The sequence below is a fragment of the Felis catus genome, chromosome B3, assembly GCF_018350175.1.
Source record: "Felis catus isolate Fca126 chromosome B3, F.catus_Fca126_mat1.0, whole genome shotgun sequence".
Lineage (NCBI taxonomy): Eukaryota > Metazoa > Chordata > Mammalia > Carnivora > Felidae > Felis > Felis catus.
This window is the reverse complement of record NC_058373.1, coordinates 58259896-58276954: the sequence shown is the minus strand read 5'-3', so window position 1 is coordinate 58276954 and position 17059 is coordinate 58259896. Positions and strand designations below refer to the sequence as shown.

Sequence of the window (17059 nt, the reverse complement as noted above, 5' to 3'; positions counted from 1 at the left end):
GAAGGGAAAGCGAGTCAGGCTCCGCACGCCCCCCGCCAGGCCCGCGTGACCTGAGCGCCCTGGCCCGGCCCATCATTTGCGGTCCGTATATAAAGTGAGGACGCAGAGGGCTAGTTCGGTTCGGGGCGTTTTCCTCGACCGCGCGCCGCTCTGCCCCGCCTCCCAGGTGAGCTGCCTCAGGCTGCCTTGGGGAGGACGTTGGCCGGTTGGAGCCCGCCAGTTTGGGTCCTTAGTGGCTGAAGTTTTCAGCAGCATCTTGGATTTTTTTTTTAATTCTAGATTTGGCATTCAACACTGAAGTCATCATGAACCTCTTCCAACTCCTGAGGAAAAAGAAGGAAGTAAGTTTTAAAGCAATTGAAATTCTTGACTTAAAATATTAATTTTTAAAGATGAAAAGATGGTGCAAATTTTGAAGGAAGTATGTAAGATAATATATAGTTATTCTGTTATATGTCACATGTTTCACACTGAAACATGGGAATATTCACCCTCAAACCTGTTCTCTGTTAGCTTATTCCTTTGGTGCTGATGATGACCACAGCAGCGGGTGGAGCTTCGGCTTTTGCAGTATATTCCCTTCAAAAGACTGATGTGATGTAAGTAGCCATCATTTATACAAACGTTTTTAGCAGTGCTAGATTGACCTTCCGCATATGAAATGCATGGTGTCAGTTTCCTAGTTTTACCCCCAGGATAAGAATGTCAAATTGTCAACTTGGAGTTGGGACTAGAAAGCAGCCTGATATCGCAAGACCCTTGAATTATGATATTAATAGAATAAGTTTGTTCCTTGTATCTAAGTATCCTTTCATCCACTGACCCTCCTCTTCTTCAGCAAGGTTTGATTTTTGTTTTTTAACTTAAGTTTTGAAATTTAAAGTTCTTAAATGGCCTTTACAGATTCATTTGTCTATAGTGAACCTAACCTCAGCTCTGGATATAGGGAGGTAAAATACCATGTATCCTGGAATATGAGGAAGAAAGAAACTTGAAACTGACCTTGGCCCAGTGCAGGGCTGGAGAGGGTGGTAATGCCAGGCTCTGGCCCAGGGGCCTTGCACCTCGGAGTTCACCATCTACAGAGTTCAAGCCCGGCCCCTCTCCCTGTCCCAGAAACCAGGGCAAGAACGTTTTTGCTTGCATTTATCCTGGCATTTCCACCCCCATTGCTGTTCAGCTTATGGGAACATTCTCCAGTTCAGCCCAATAAAAGGAATACAGACCTCTCACCCTGCAGAGAAATTGATCCTTAATGTTTGAGCCAAATCGTGAAGTTCCCTTAAGTAACCTTCCATTAATTTCAGCGAACAGATAAATGCCTATTTGTCAGTCTAGGTCTGTCCTGTGATGTCCCAGCATGCTTATAGACCCACTGTCAGAGTTGGTTTAAATTTACTTACTTTGATGTTTAATCAGCTTTCTTTTACTTTTTAGCATTGATCGGAAAAAAAATCCAGAACCTTGGGAAACTGTGGATCCTAACGTACCTAGCAAGGTATTGCTAAATTAAAAAGTGGTTCACATTTACCCCAAGCTTTAGCACCCTTGTCAGCAAAATGGATTTAATACCTTTCCCTTTTGGGGCACCTGGGTGGTTCAGTTAGTAAAGCAGCTGACTCTTGATTTTGGCTCAGGTCATGATCTTGTGGTTGGTGAGCTCAAGCCCCTCATTGGGCTCTATGCTGACAGCGTGGAGCCTGCTTTGGATTCTCTCTCTCTGCCCCTCCCACACTCATTTTCTCCCTCTCTAAATAAATAAATAACTTTAAAAAATACCTTTCACTTTCAGCGTGCCTTTGAGTGTAGTGGTAAAGGGAGTGCTATGGAATTATGGAGATCTCGTTCAAATCCTTGTTCCATTATTCACTGGTGATTTTGGGCAACCTGGCCTTTCTGAGGCTCTCAGAATCTCTAAACTGGGCTCAATAATAGGATTCTACCTCAGAGTTAAGAGGATTAAAGAATGTAAAATACATAACGCCCTTTAGCATAGTGCCTAGCCCATAGTACGTACTTAAATATTAACTTTCATCATTATTGTAATATATTATCTCATTGTATCCATTGCTTATCTAAGGTTAATACAAGGTCTATTGTGATAAATAACAGGAGCTCCTGAAAACAGGAGTGGCGTTCTCTTTACGCAAAATCACCTAACAGTCGCTCATTCTTTTAAGACTATAGCAAAGACTTTTTTATATCTGAGTCTGTTGGAATCAACGCTACTTAGATCTGTCAGGAAAGCTTTTTTTAAACAAAACTTTCAAATAGTAGAGTTTGACCTAGTGAGGGACATTTAGAATCTTTAAAACTACCTACATCTCTAAGCAAAATAAGTCAGGGAAAGACAAGTACCATATGATTTCATTCATATGTGGAATTAAGAAGCAAAATAAATGAGCAAAGGAAAAATGAGAGAGAGACACCAAGAAACAGATTCTTAACTATAGAGAACAAACTGATGGTTGCCAAAGGGTGGCGGGTCGGGGGATGGGTGAAGGAGGTGATAGGGATTACGAGCACACTTATGATGAGCACTGAGTAATGTACAGAAACGTTGAATCACTGTATTGTACAACTGAAACTAATATAACACTGTAGGTTAACTATAACTGAAATTGAAATTAAAATTTTTTTAATGTTTATTTATTTTTGAGAGTGGGGGAAGGGCAGAGAGAGAGGGAGGCCGAGGATCCAAAGCGGGCTCTGCACTGACAGCAGAGAGCCCCTGATGCAGGGCTCCAACTCACGAACTGTGAGATCATGACCTGAGCCGAAGTTGGTTGCTCAACGAACTGAGCAACCCAGGCGCCCTCCAAAAAATTTTTGAAACAACAAAAAAAACCTATCTACATCTCCTGTGTCCTGGGGTATGATATGTATAGGGTATGTCCTATGTCCTGTAACTGTGACGATAAATGAGAACCTCTGAATTTGAGTTTTTGGGAAGTCAAGGACTATCCACAGCTCTATCCCTTTTCCCTTACTGCATAACTTAGATCATGTGTACCTTTGTTGAGTAATTACAATGAGGAAGTTTGGTTAAGAGCCTACTGTGTGCCAAGCCCTGTGCTAGAGCATTTTACATCCACTCACCGGGAGCAGACACACTTTTTGAACTTACAATTCACCTAAAGCCATAGGAAGCTTAGAAATCTACAACCTGTTATGTGAAAGTGGGCAAATGTATATGACCTTTCTTGATGATCCTATAACACTCAGGAACCCAAAGGCTTTTTAGAGCTCATATTACTGTTTTGTGCATGTTCTTAGAGATGGGAAGAAATGGTTCTTTGACTACAAATACTACGGTGATGCTCTTTCCAAAAGGGAGTGTGGACAAACCCTAAAAAGGGACATGAGGATGAAGGACAGATCCTGAAAAACATTTGTATTTTCCTTCTTTTTTTTCAAGCTTATAACAATCAACCAAGAGTGGAAGCCCATTGAAGAGTTGCAGAAGGTCCGAAGGGCCACCAAATGACCAGCTCTTGCTTCTTTCTTCCAAAGAGTACTCTATGAATCTAGTGGAAACATTTCTGCACAAACTAGATTATGGATACCAGTGTGCGGAAATGCTTCTGCTACATTTTTAGGGCTTGACTACATTTTTGGACTCTGGATAGGAATTATAAAGGTAGTGCAGCAATAACCACGTAGTTCAAAAATAAGTTTGTGTTTATTTTCTTGTTGTAAATTTAATGTTGCATATTGAAATTTTTATGTTTATGATGCCTGAATATTTTCCTAAAGTGTGTAAAGATTTGTGAACTAGATTGTCTATAATAAAATACTATTTGTGCAAGATTTCTTAAAGATACATATTTAAATAGAGGAGAAAGTCTTTTTATGGAAGAAAAACCTATTTTGAAGCATGGAGCTTCATTTTCTAAAACAACATACAGTGCAAATTTGTGTGTAAACTTTTCTTCCAAGTTTATTCATTCACCAGAAATTTATTGAGCCCCTGCTGTTAGCCATGCCCTGTTCTTGTGCAGGTGAGATAAAGCAGTGAATAAAACCAAACTTTGGAAGGAGATGAATAAAAGATGGTAAGCACAATGAGGAAAATGAAGGTGATATGGGGGATGAGACTTGCATGACAATTGGGCTTGGAAGGAAGTGCTGGGATTACAACGTAGGAAGGTGGGGCACGCTGAAACCGGCCTTGCAGATGCCAAGGATAACATGGTTCTCCCGTGAGGGTGGGGGAGGGGAGAATGGAGAGCTTTGCCCATGCATGATAGAGTCCAGGGCCACTCTTGACTCTGGCCAATGGTGACTTGGAGACTAAAGGTGCAACCAAACCCACATGCTCCTGGGCTCCCCGTTGACTTTTCTTAAAAATAGGACCAAGTATGGGGCGCCTGGGTGGCTCAGTTGGTTAAGTATCTCACTCTCGGTTTCAGCTCAGGTCATGATCTCACAGGTAGTCAGTTCAAACCCCAAGTTGGGCTCTTGCACTGATAGCATGGAGCCTTCTTGGGATTCTCACTCTGCCCCTTGCCTGCTTGTTCTCTCTCTCTCAAAATAAACTTAAAAAAAAAAATGGGACCAACTAGGAATTGCTTTTCATTAAGTTATTTTTAAAAAAAGGAGGTATAATTTATTAAAAAAAGGAGCTATGAACACACCATAGTATTCATCCATGTAAAGTGCACACTTCATTGGTTTTTAGTGTATTCACACAAAATTCTAAAACCACCTCCACCATCTGACTCCAGGATATTTTCATCACCCTAAAGAGAACCCTCTACCCATTAGCAGTCATTCCCCTATTCCTGACCCCTCTGCTCCCAGCCCCAGGCAAACACTGATAAACTTAGTCTTTATGGATTTGCCCATGCTGGACATTTCACATAAATGAAATCATACATTATGTAGCCTTTGTCTCTAGCTCTTTTTTTTTTTTCAACGTTTATTTATTTTTGGGGGGACAGAGAGAGACAGAGCATGAACAGGGGAGGGGCAGAGAGAGAGGGAGACACAGAATCGGAAACAGGCTCCAGGCTCCCAGCCATCAGCCCAGAGCCCGACGCGGGGCTCGAACTCACGGACCGCGAGATCGTGACCTGGCTGAAGTCGGACGCTTAACCGACTGCGCTGCCCAGGCGCCCCTGTCTCTAGCTCTTTTAACTTAGCATAATGTTTTCAAGATTCATCCCTGTTGTGCCATGTGTGAGTATTTTATTCCTTTTTATGACTAATTTTCTGTTGTATGGATGTACCATATTTTGTTTATCCATCAGTTGATGTGGATTGTTTGCACTTTTTGGTTGTTACATCAGTAATACTGCTGTGAACAGCCACGTCCAAGTTTTTGTGTAGCCATACATTTTCAGTTCTCTTGGGTGTTCATCACATCTTTTAAATAAAGATGATACATGCTTTTAAAATTTTCCATTTCCCCATGAGGGGCTCCTGGGTAGCTCAGTCAGTTAAGCATCGAACTTTGGCTCAGGTCATGATCTCACGGTTCGTGGGTTTGAGCCTGGCGTTGGGCCCTGTGCTGATGGCTCAGAGCCTGGAGCCTGCTTCAGATTCTGTGTCTCCCTCTCTCCGCTCCTCCCCTGCTCCTGCTCTGTCTCCTTCTGTCTCTCAAAAATAAATACACGTTAAAAAAAATTTTTTTTAATAAAAAAATTCCACCTGAGGAGCACCTGGGTGGCTTGGTCAGTTGAGCATCCAACTCTTGATTTCAGCTTAGGTCATGATCCTGTCATGGGATTGAGGCCCGTTATCAAGCTCCACGCTGACCATGGACCTGGCTTGAGATTCTCTGTCCCTCTGCTCCTCTTCATACCTCGCAGCTCTTTCTCTCTCTCTCAAAAAAAAAAAATAATAATTAAAAAAAATTGCTTTAGTTTCCATCTGAATATAATAGAAATTTGAGGGAAGGGCTAAATTCCTATCACCTTCCCGGCAATAAAAAATAACTAGCTCTTGCTAGAGACTTGGCGATTCCGAAAGGATTAAAACAAGACTACTTCCGCCAACCTTTGTGATTCCTTATCACCTCATTTTCCCAGATGAAAATCTCCAGTGGTTGATCTCAGGTTATTACCTGTACCAATTAGGAAGCAAAATTTTATTTGTTTAAGTTTTTAAAGTGCACTATGGTACCCTTTAGGCAAATAAAAATGAACAACTTTGTGAAGTTTGGCCAACTAGGAGAACAAACTGCAGAGTGTTTTGTGAGGGGTAACCTTTCAACTTTAAAACACAAACCTGATTGAAATGCAGTAGCTTTAAGGGATGGACATGACAATGGAGGGTGGCAGGTTTGGGAGGAAGAAACCCCAAGAGCAATATTGATAATTAAATTTCAACACTGACTGATTTTATTTTTGCTTGTGTTCTTAGCATTTGCCCCAAATGTTTTATTTTGAAAATTTTCAAATATGTGGAAAAGGTGGAAAATCAGTACAAGGAATACAACTTTTAATCAAACATTTTGCCACATTCGCTGTATCTCTCCGCATATTATTATGCTCTTTTAAAATGAACTCTTTGAAGGAGTGCCTGGGTGGTTCAGGCAGTTAAACGTCCAACTCTTGATTTTGGCTCAGGTCATGATCTCATAGTTCATGAGATTGAGCCCCACACTGGGACAGTGTGGAGCCTGCTTGAGATTCGCTCTTCTCTCTTTCCCTCTCTCTGCCTCTTACCCGCTGTGATCTCTCTCTCTCAAAATAAATAAATAGAAATTTAAATATATAAATAAATAAAATGAGCTCTTTGAAAATGAGTATACACCTCATAAAGCTTCTTATACCTAAGTGAAAGACATTATAGCTAACTGGAATACCATTATCATTCCTAAGAAGATTCACACTAATTCAATTGTATCACCCAACATACAATCCATTTCTATTTTCTCTAATTGTAATGTCCTTTATAGCTGTATTTTTTTTTGAGAAATGAAAACATTTTATTTCTGTCTTTTTTTTCTATAATTTATTTATTTTTTATAATTTACATCCAAGTTAGTTAGCACATGGTGCAACAATGATTTCAGGAATAGATTCCTTAAGCCCCTTACCCATTAAACCCACACCATCACCCCCTACCCCCTATCCCACAACTTCTCCAGTAACCCTCTGTTTGTTCTCTATATTTAAGAGTCTCTTATGTTTTGTCCCCCTCCCTGTTTTTATATTATTTTTGCTTCCTTTCCCTTATGTTTATCTGTTTTAGATCTTAAAGTCCTCATATGAGTAAATTCATATATTTGTCTTTCTCTGACTAATTCCACTTAGCATAATACCCTCTAGTTCTATCCACGTAGTTGCAAGTGGCAAGATCTCATAATATTCCATTGTATATATGTACCACATCTTCTTTATCCATTCATCCATCAATGGACATTTGTGCTCTTTCCATACTTTGGCTATTGTTGATAGTGCTGCTGTAAACATTGGGATGCACGTGTCCTTTTGAAACAGCATATCTGTATCCCTTGGGTAAATACCTAGTAGTGCAATTGCTGGGTCGTAGGCCAGTTCTATTTTTAACCTTTTGAGGAACCTCCATACTGTTTTCCAGAGTGGCTGCACCAGTTTGCATCCCCACCAGCAGTGCAAAAGTGTTCCTCTTTGTCCACATCCTCGCCAACATGTGTTGTTGCCTGAGTTGTTAATGTTAGCCATTCTGACGGCTGTGAGGTGGTATCTCATTGTAGTTTTGATTTGTATTTCCCCGATGATGAGTGATGTTGAGCATTTTTTCATGTGTCTGTTTGCTATCTGGATGTCTTCTTTGGAGAAGTGTCTATTCATGTCTTCTGCCCATTTCTTCACTGGATGATTTGTTTTTTGGGTGTTGAGTTTGATAAGATCTTTATAGATTTTGGATACTAACCCTTTATCTGACATGTCATTTGCAAATATCTTCTCCCATTCCATCGGTTGCCTTTTAGTTTTGCTGATTGTTTCCTTCACGTGGAGAAACCTTTTATTTTGATGAGGTCCCAAGAGTTCATTTTTGCTTTTGTTTCCCTTCTGGAGACGTATTGAGGAAGAAGTTGCCACGGCCAAGGTTAAAGAGGTTTTTGCCTGCTTTCTCCTCGAGGATTTTAATGGCTTCCTGTCTTACATTGAGGTCTTTCATCCATTTTGAGCTTATTTTTATGTATGGTGTAAGAAAGTGGTCCAGGTTCATTTTTCTGCATGTCGCTGTCCAGTTTTCCCAGCACCACTTGCTGAAGAGACTGTCTTTATTCCATTGGATATTCTTTCCTGCTTTGTCAAAAATTAGTTGGCCACGTGTTTGTGGGTCCATTTCTGGGTTCTCTATTCTGTTCCAATGATCTGAGTGCCTGTTTTTGTGCCAGATAGCTGTATTTTTATGTCTGGAATCCAACTCAAGATTCGCTTGTTGCATATGATTGTTAGGTCGTTTGTACTGAGTATTTGACAAATACGTGGTCATAAAAATGACTCCATAGGAGCATTGTAGAACTGTTATCTCTATAGAGTTTGATCTGGATAAAATAGTCCTGGATGTGGACTTTGAATTTTCAAAATTTGAGATATAATAATGTTTTCATGTAATTTAAAGAAATTTAAGAAATTGCACGTGATTGAGCATCCACTATGTGGTAGGCATGGTGCTGGCCTCAAGAATCTGGCATAGGAAAGGCTCACACTTATGAACAAATCAAAGCAATACAGTGACCACACAGCAAGGATAGAACGGAGCATAAGGTACAAAAAAAAGCTTCTCAAAAAACGCGGATCGCTGAAAGACTGATCAGTCTGGCTTCTTGAAAAACCAATCATTGGAAGTCAGCAGTTCAGTTGAAGTAGAGGGGCATGTTTACCAAGGCACAGAGGGGCTAAAATAGCCTATCTTCTGGGAACTTGAAGTCGGTTAATGTGTGGAATTTAATATCGGAGTGTAGAGTGGGATACATGGAACATGTAGGGCCCTTTATGCTATTATCCTGCAGGCACAAAGGAACCAGAAAAGGGTTTTAAGCTGTGGAAGGAGAGAATACACTTTACTTAATGGGGCGTTGGCTACAGCAAGTAGAAGTAGGGCGTGCACGCTGGAAGGGACTTTGTGGTTGGAGGCCAGAGACCAGCTGCTGCCAACGGTCTAGGGTGCAGGTAGTGAGGGCCATAACCTTTGCCTTGGTTAAAGCAATGGCAGAGAGAATAGAAAAAGAGAGGGTGCGTTTGAGGGACATTGATGAGAAGACTTCAAGGCTCATTGAAGGTAGATGGAGGATGTCCAAAATGACTCCCCAGTTTCTCACCTGAGGAAGTGGGTGGGGGGTGGTGCCAAGATAGAGAATATAGGAGGGAAACAAAATGGCATATTCGAGGGAAAGGTAGATAATGAGGGAAATGAGTTAGACTTTGGAATTGTTGCCTTTGAAAACCCAGTGAGCTATGTAGGTAGATTGCTTCTGGAGAACTGCAAGGAGGTGTGAGCTGGAGGCAGTTCAGGGGCGGTAAGACCAAGGACGTGCCTACAGCGGGCAGAGGGCATCAAAGGGAAATGAAGACCGAAGAGAGAGGCATGTTATCATGAAGGGCGTGGGTAGAGGAGGAGGATCTGATCCCTGACGGGGACTGAGAGGTCATGGCCAGGGAAGGAGGACTGAGACATGTGTCCAGGGGCCCAGAGAGGGAGGAGTGCTCTTCCCTGTCAGATTTTTCCAGCAATTAAACCAGAGTCCATTCAACTTTATGGCCTTGAGCCTTAAGCAAACATCTATTATTTTCTCTTACATAAAAAATTAGATGTGAAGCCTAGATAAGTAAGCTTTCTGAATAAAAACGTTAAAATCACATTCGATATCACTAACAACTGGCCTGGGGTCTAATTAAATACTCACTCATCATATTTTCCCCCTTTGGAAGATTGTGTCACATTTTAGTTGAGACTTTCTGGTAGAGAGTGAAATTACAGGCTCTGAAACCAGATTGTTCTGCCACTTACTACTTGTGTTGCTTTGGACAAGCCTCAGATTTCTCATCTATAAAACTGGGTTAATTTGTACCTGCTTAGGTTAGTTGTGAAAATCGGGTGAGACAATAAAATACTGAAAGAGGTGTTTTGCATGTACAGGGCTAGTTGTTCAAAAAGTGTTCCTTCTTTAAAAAAAATTATCTCTGTAAAGTAGAAGGGTCTTAATGTATTTAAAAGTATATTCTTCCCTGGCTGGGAACATTGCCTGTTTGAAATTCACACATACCTACCTGTAGTAACTGGTCTGCTTGGGGTGCACAACGCCCCAATTATAAACCTTTGGGAGAGCACAAACACACCCATAGATAAATACATCTCACCTCAGCTCTCATCTACATAGATACCTAGCTGGAGATAAGAATCCCTACATTTATGCCCACATAGATGTGCTCACATCCAGAAAATACATAGTAACAAAAATATTTATATATATAGATAAATACATATAAATATTAGAAATATTTATATGTAAATATATAAATATTATAAATATACATTATAAATATATAAATATATATTATAAACATTATAAATATAAATATTCATATATAAATATTATATATAAATATAAACATTTATTATATATACATATATAATGTGAATATATATATAAATATCTGTATATATTTATAATATATATTATATATATGTATACATATGTGTGTATATATATATATATATATATATATATATATATATCCTGGGGCACCTGGGTGGCTCAGTTGGTTGAGCATCTGACTGACTCTTGATTTCGGTTCAGGTCATGATCCCAGGGTGGTGAGGTCAAGCCCCGTGCTGGCAGCATGAAGCCTGCTTAAGATTCTCTCTCTCTCTCTCTCTCTCTCTCTCTCTCTCTCTCCCTCTGCACCTCCCCCCCACTCATGTTCTCTTTCTAAAATTAAAATACGTATGTATACATATATACATATATGCCTCCATAGAGACAAATGTCTGTATTTTAGTAATCGCTATATTCACACAAGTACATTACATATATTCTCACATTCAAAAGTGATGATATGTGGTTTGAACAAGGAAGGCAGGTGAAGTTGAGTGCATGTACCTAAGACAGCTATAGAAATTTAAAAACATGGAGCAGGAGGTATTGCCTGGGTAGCTCATTTGGTTAAGCGTCCAACTTCAGCTCAGGTCATGATCTCGCGGTTCTTGAGTTTGAGCCCCACATCAGGCTCTGCTTACAGCTCAGAGCCTGCAGCCTGCTTCAGATGCTGTGTCTCCCTCTCTCTCTGCCCCTTCCCTGCTCATGCTCTCTCTCTCTCTCTCAAGAATAAACATTAAAAAAAAGAAATCAAATTAGTTTTTCTGGTCATTGGCCCTTATAGCATCTTTTCCCCGTGCTTAGAAAGTTGCCTCAGGTAATTATGTAATTTTTCTCTAGAAACTAAAGCTTTTGTTTTGGTTTTCATGGTGTTTTATTCCATCCTTTGCCTGTGTGAATGTTACTTAGCTTTAAAATGAAAATTAGAATAAAATGAAGGAAAACCCCAAATTTTATAACTCTGGAAGACATGCTAAAACCAACTTTCTCATTCAGCTGGTATGACTTATAACACATATATAATAAACTGCTTGTTTGGAGAGTGGGCATACTGTTTAAAAAATTACACTCCACTTTTTTGTATTTACATCAAGTAATGTATATGATTTTTCCTTTACATAGTTGTGTGTAATCATGATGTTGATACTATTCCTTGGTGGTGGTTAAGGATATATTACCTCAGGAAAGTTAGCCTGACTTATTTCATAATGCCTTTGCTTATCTGAATTTTCCTTTTCAACATAAATGAGAAATGAATCTGTACCACAAGACCAATGTGACCTGTAGTTTGCTTGTTATTTGGAGACAAGTGCATTAAGTTTAGATATAACAAAATGAATCGGTCTTAATGCTTCAGTTAGAAGAGGGTTTTGGTTTTTTTTATGTTTGTTTTTGAGAGAGAGACAGAGAGACAGAGCGACAGAGCGAGAGCAGAAGAGGACAGGCAGAGAGAGAGGACACAGGATCCGAAGCAGGCTCCAGGCTCTGAGCTGTCAGCACAGAGCCCGAAGCGGGGTTCGAAGTCACAAATCATGAGATCAGGACCTGTGTTGAGGTTGGCTTAACCGACTGAGCCATCCTGGCGCCCCTATAAGAGTTTTGCTAATTATATACACCCATGAAGGTATCATGCAAAACAAGCTATTGAACATTCCTATCACCCCAGAAGGTTCTCCTGCGACACTCTTTAAATTAAAAACCACCAAACTGTACACGTAAAAAGGGTGAATTTTATTGTATGTGAATTATTGCCCCCCTCTCTAAAAAAAAAAAAAAATCTGTTGCACATTTACTTGCTTTCTTACCTTCAGAAATAAGAGAGGCTGGCATAATTTTTTCCCTCCATATGAAGTAATCCTCTAGCCTATATATTACACTTGATTTGCTTTTTTTCTGGAAACAGGAAATTGGACATTGCTGAAGATTGTAAGAAACACACTAACAAGATCACCTGGACCAGGGCTCCTAGTTCAGTCTGTCCCTGCAGGGACAACAAACAGGCTTCCTTGGGCTGTGGTGTGGAGAGACCTTGGAGCAAAGTGTGGACACTGGGTTTACCTAGTGTCTAAGTGATACAAATATTACCACCTGCAGAGGAAGGGCCCAGGCAGAGTGCAAGAGTCCCCATAGCAACAAGGCTATCCCGGCAGTAAATCCTCTGTAGGGCAAGGCTGTAACCAAGTGAAGCAGGAGAAGGTATAGTTGACTTCACAGCTGGACTAGCATATGCTTCACCAACTCCTGTGCCACTGGGGTACGTCAGAGCTCGCCCAGAGAGCAGGGAGCCCTCCGTGGCACCAGATCAAGTCCTCCACTAGCAATCTAATTCTGTCAGTAGGACAGCGGTCCTCAGACTTCAGCCGTGCATCAGAATCTCCCGGAAGGCACATTGAAATGTGGATTGCTGGGCCCCAAACCCAAAATTTCTGCTTTGGTGTGTCTGGGGTGGGAGCCAAGGATCTGGGTTTCTAACAAGTTCCCAGGTAAGACTGATGCTGCTGGTTGGGGGACCACACTTTGGGCACAGTGCTGAAGCTCTTTGCCCCTTACAACATTTGGTAATTAGTGGGGAATTCTGCCCACTCAGTAACATCTTAGTCCAGTCCCTAGCCACCAGTTGAACTCTCGCTGTGAGGAGAGCAGGGTCAGGCCAGGCATGGAAGATTCAAGGGCGGGAACGCCTCTCCCAGGCAGGCTGCCCTGATTGCCTGCTTAGTCACTCTGGTCGGGTGACTTACCCTGAGGAGCGGTGGATTTATCGGGCATGTGCGTAAATGCATCTGCATTTGTGAACATCATTTCTCTGCAGAGATGACACTGCTGACCACCCGTATCAGGACCGATGACAGTGGTTCTGCCATTGTGACAATCAAATCAAACATTAATCCAGCTTCACAGCTGACACGGCGGGCCAGGGGCAAGCAGACAGGCCAGCACCTGACTCCAGGATCTGTCAGTTAGGAGCTGGGTGCCCTGGGCAAGTTTTCTAACTTCTTAGAACCTTGCTTTGCAAAGGGGGATTCATCTCAGGGGTAGGCCTGTGGGCTGGGTTAATACTTACAAATGTTTTCACTGAGATATTACATTCCTGCATCACTTCCTCACTGATCTTCCTTCCGGTTTTAAGGCAGGAGCATCCCTTGCCTCAGGGTGAGGGCTCAGGTGTGAGTGAGCCCAGTCCCACTCCTAGGGCAGTTGGGTTAGATGGGCAGCATGGGCAGCATCTGGGGGGCGGCGCCCCAGGCCGACCGACTCTGAATCTCAGGATTCTGTGTTTTAACACATAAACCCTTCAGGTTATTATATGTGGCTAAAGTTTGAAACGCTCTGGTCTAGAACAAGGAATTTTCAGCATAGAAGCTTCAAAATCCACAGCTGAGACCATAGCCCAAAAGCCAGGGTGCGTATGTATGCAGCATAAGGTAGGAGAGAAAGAGTGTTCCTTGGGAGGGACAAAGCTCAGGCTGCAGCAGAGCTCATGTTCTAAGCCATGGAGTCGGGAAGAACAGTAGCCATCTGTACATCCAAAGGGAGAAGCAGTTTGATGAGCAGGAAAGAGAGAGAATGAGAGGGGGTGAGCTTAGATCTTAGGGGGCCTGTTGTGTTTTCAGTCCCCTTCTCAAAGACCCCAGGAGGCCTGGCTTGCAAAGGCTTACTAGGCCACTCAGACCCTCTCTGGAGCTTAAGGAAGAGACAGACAGGAGTTACAGTTAGAGGCACACAACCTGGGGAGAAGAGTCAGGGCTGAGAAGCTGTAACAGGGCCACTTGCACCCCAAGTTACCGAGGGAGTAGAGATGGAGGAAAGCCAGTCAGGAGAGAGAGCGAGAGAGAGCGAGCTGAGGAGAAAGCCAGAAGCCTAGTGGACAGAGCACCTGTCCAGGGCCAGTAGGATTATTAGCATGAGCTACGAGCCCTGAAAAGGCATGAGGGCAATTCAGGGGCAAAGCATCAGAGGGAACAGAGTCCTCATCCATCTCCTGGTTGTTGACACACTATTTGGTTTCTGAGTCTCATCTGGCTGGTCCGAGGGTCATTCCTCCAGGCCTGCCCTTAATCTCACCCTGTGCTGACCCTGGAGAAGGTTCCGTCTGGGGTCATCCCCTGTGGACCTTTGGCTCTAGAGGAGCTGGCACTAAGGAGGATGTCCCCCCAGGGTCCTGCGGCTGGGGAAGGGGCCTGGGAGGTGTCTGACCTGTGCTGCCCTGCACTGTTGGGCAATCCGGGTGTGGCCTCAAGGTTCCTGGAAAGTTGGCTCACTTCCTTCTTTGCTGACTGAAAACAACCTCAGACGCCCATGGTGAGATCAGTTTCAGTTTAATCTGCTTTGCATAAAAAAACAAAAGTCCTCTTTCCTCTTGACCAGAAAACTTAGCCCTAGAAGCGTGAGGTGGCATGAGGAAGGACGGGGCAGTCAGAAGCCTCGGGTTTTCCTCTTGTCCTTCAGGGTCCTGGGGGGAAATCACCCAAGCAGCCAACGTGTGCCCCGCATCTTGCTAAGCAAACTCTGGAGCACAGTCCATAATGGTGGTTTGGTGGGTCGATGTGCAGACCTCTTCCTCAAAGAAGCCTTCTCTGACCCCCACACAGACCCTCTCCCCTGGACTCCCGCTGTCCTGGGGCTCTTGCCTTAGAAACGTTATGTAGTGTCATTTGATGTGCCTTGGTGAAAGTAACTCATTTCTTCCCCCACAAAAGTGGAGCTCCACGAGGAGCTATTTTTTTTTTTTTTTTTTATCACTAGCCGCTGGATCACTAGCGGCTGGCATGTGCCTGGCACATAGAAGGCACTCATCTATGTGTTGAATAAATGCATACCTCAAACGCCAAAGATTACGTATGCCAGGGATCCGCCATGGCATGAGTCTTTGCAAAATGATTCGTCACTGGGCTTCATCATCCAGAAAACTTTTAAGGACCGTGTGTCACATGCCAGGTATCGTACCAGGCGATATGGGGAGGAAGGGGCTTAGGTAAACGTAAAACGGGACCTCTACCCTTAATGAGTGCAGGCTGGGGGTGAGACCCACCTTCTGCCATGGCTGCTCTGGGGCCTCACCGGTGGTTCTCCTGCACGGAAAGCCAGTTCCCGTATGGTCACGGTGGGGTGCAGCCATGAGGCACACCCTAACCCCCAAGATTCCAAGAACAGACATGGCCACCCTAAGCGATGGCTTCTCATAGTCAGCCGGTCGTGACTCGTGACTTAGAACTAGAGAGGCAGAAGTTTGACATCGGGGGACATCTGGGAGACGGCCTAAGTCCATTCGCCCTGAGCCCCCGGGGGGGAGCCCAGCCCTGCTGCCCGAGGGCCCGTGTGACCTGGGAAGCCCCATGCCCACTGCGCTGAAAAGCTGCACCTCAAGCTCTGTGGCGAAGAGCCAATGAAACTGTGCTCACAGCACCTCTGTGAGGAGCAGGGTCTCAAGGGTCCTCGCCAGCGAATGAGGACGGTGTCCGGGGTACTCCAGACACGCGCACCGTGCTGCCAGTCTCCATCCCACTGGGCCCTGGACTCACTGCTCCTCAGATGTTCTGGGGTAGGGTCATGCTCCCCACCGGGCAAGTATGCCGAGGTCACCATTTGCTTTCGATACTTGTGCCCTGAGTCACTGCCCGGGCCTGAGAAGGGGAAACCCAGCCTTGCTGCCTGCAGCCACACAGCCCGGCTCCACTAGCTCTGGGGAGCCTCACTGCCCCTCAGGGCCTGCGGGAGCAGGGGGTCCAGCGGCTGCCGCGTGCTAAAGTCACATGGTGGGCCCACTCTGCTCCCACAGAGCCCGCCTACTGGGGACGTGTGGTAGTGGGTGGCATTTTGCCCTCCCTGCCTGCCTGCGGCCCACAAGCCACCCACCCAGGCTCCTCACATCAGCGGTCTTCACTGTGACCCACAGATCTTGGCTCCTTCACACGGAAAGCTGGGCGGCGCCCCGGAGAGCCCACGCCCCCTTGCATGGAAACCATGGAATTTCCCCAGCACGTTGTCTTTGGCAACTCCAATGCCACAGGAAGGTCAGGACTGGTGAGACACGGAGAGAATGTAAGGGAGGAAGTGCCGGTCCTGCCTACGCTGCCGGGGGCCCCTCCCAGGAGGACAGGACAGCTCGTGTCTCCACAAACAGGACCCTGACACGAGCGGGAGCGTCTCGGCGGCAGGTGGGTCTCCCCTTACACATTTGACACTGGCCTCCCTCATTTCAGCAGAGGTGGGGGGACTCAGCCCTGACTGCACATTAGAACCCCCATGCCCAGGCTGCACCCCACCTCAGTTACATCAGCATCTCTGGGTGGGACCAGGGTGGGCACCAGTCTTTTTAAAGCCCCTTCCCCCCTCCCTCCCCCCCCCCCACCGGTGTTTGCAGAATGCAGACAATGCTGAGGGCCACGACTGAGAAAATAAAACACTTGTAACAGACCTTTCTGTTTGAGCATGTGATGTCTGGGGGAACGACAGCCTGGGTTCAAATCCTGCCCTCATGACTTACAAGCAAGTCTCTCCACTTGTGAAAGCCTCAGTCTC

General features: G+C 44.1%; 1 protein-coding gene across 2 annotated transcripts; it reads left to right on the top strand.

Annotated features, from left to right (window-relative positions):
- Positions 1-3810, top strand: CB3H15orf48 (chromosome B3 C15orf48 homolog). Of its 2 annotated transcripts, XM_011282851.4 has the most exons (5): positions 1-166; positions 280-341; positions 514-599; positions 1438-1498; positions 3419-3810. In XM_011282851.4, the coding sequence occupies exons 2-5, from the start codon at positions 306-308 to the stop codon at positions 3485-3487; spliced, it is 252 nt and encodes an 83-aa protein (XP_011281153.1). In that variant the 5' UTR covers positions 1-166; positions 280-305; the 3' UTR covers positions 3488-3810. The 2 variants fall into 2 exon arrangements, with proteins under 2 accessions (XP_011281153.1, XP_019688062.1); XM_019832503.2 differs by lacking the exon at positions 1-166 and having other exon boundaries at positions 173-341.
- The last annotated feature ends 13249 nt before the right edge of the window (positions 3811-17059 follow it).

Excerpts from the sequence above, each read along its gene's own strand:
- CB3H15orf48 (XM_011282851.4), top strand. The coding sequence starts at position 306 with ATGAACCTCTTCCAACTCCTGAGGAAAAAGAAGGAA. Across the intron at positions 342-513 it reads TCCTGAGGAAAAAGAAGGAA|CTTATTCCTTTGGTGCTGAT; the intron begins GTAAGTTTTAAA and ends GTTCTCTGTTAG. Across the intron at positions 1,499-3,418 it reads ATCCTAACGTACCTAGCAAG|CTTATAACAATCAACCAAGA; the intron begins GTATTGCTAAAT and ends TTTTTTTTCAAG.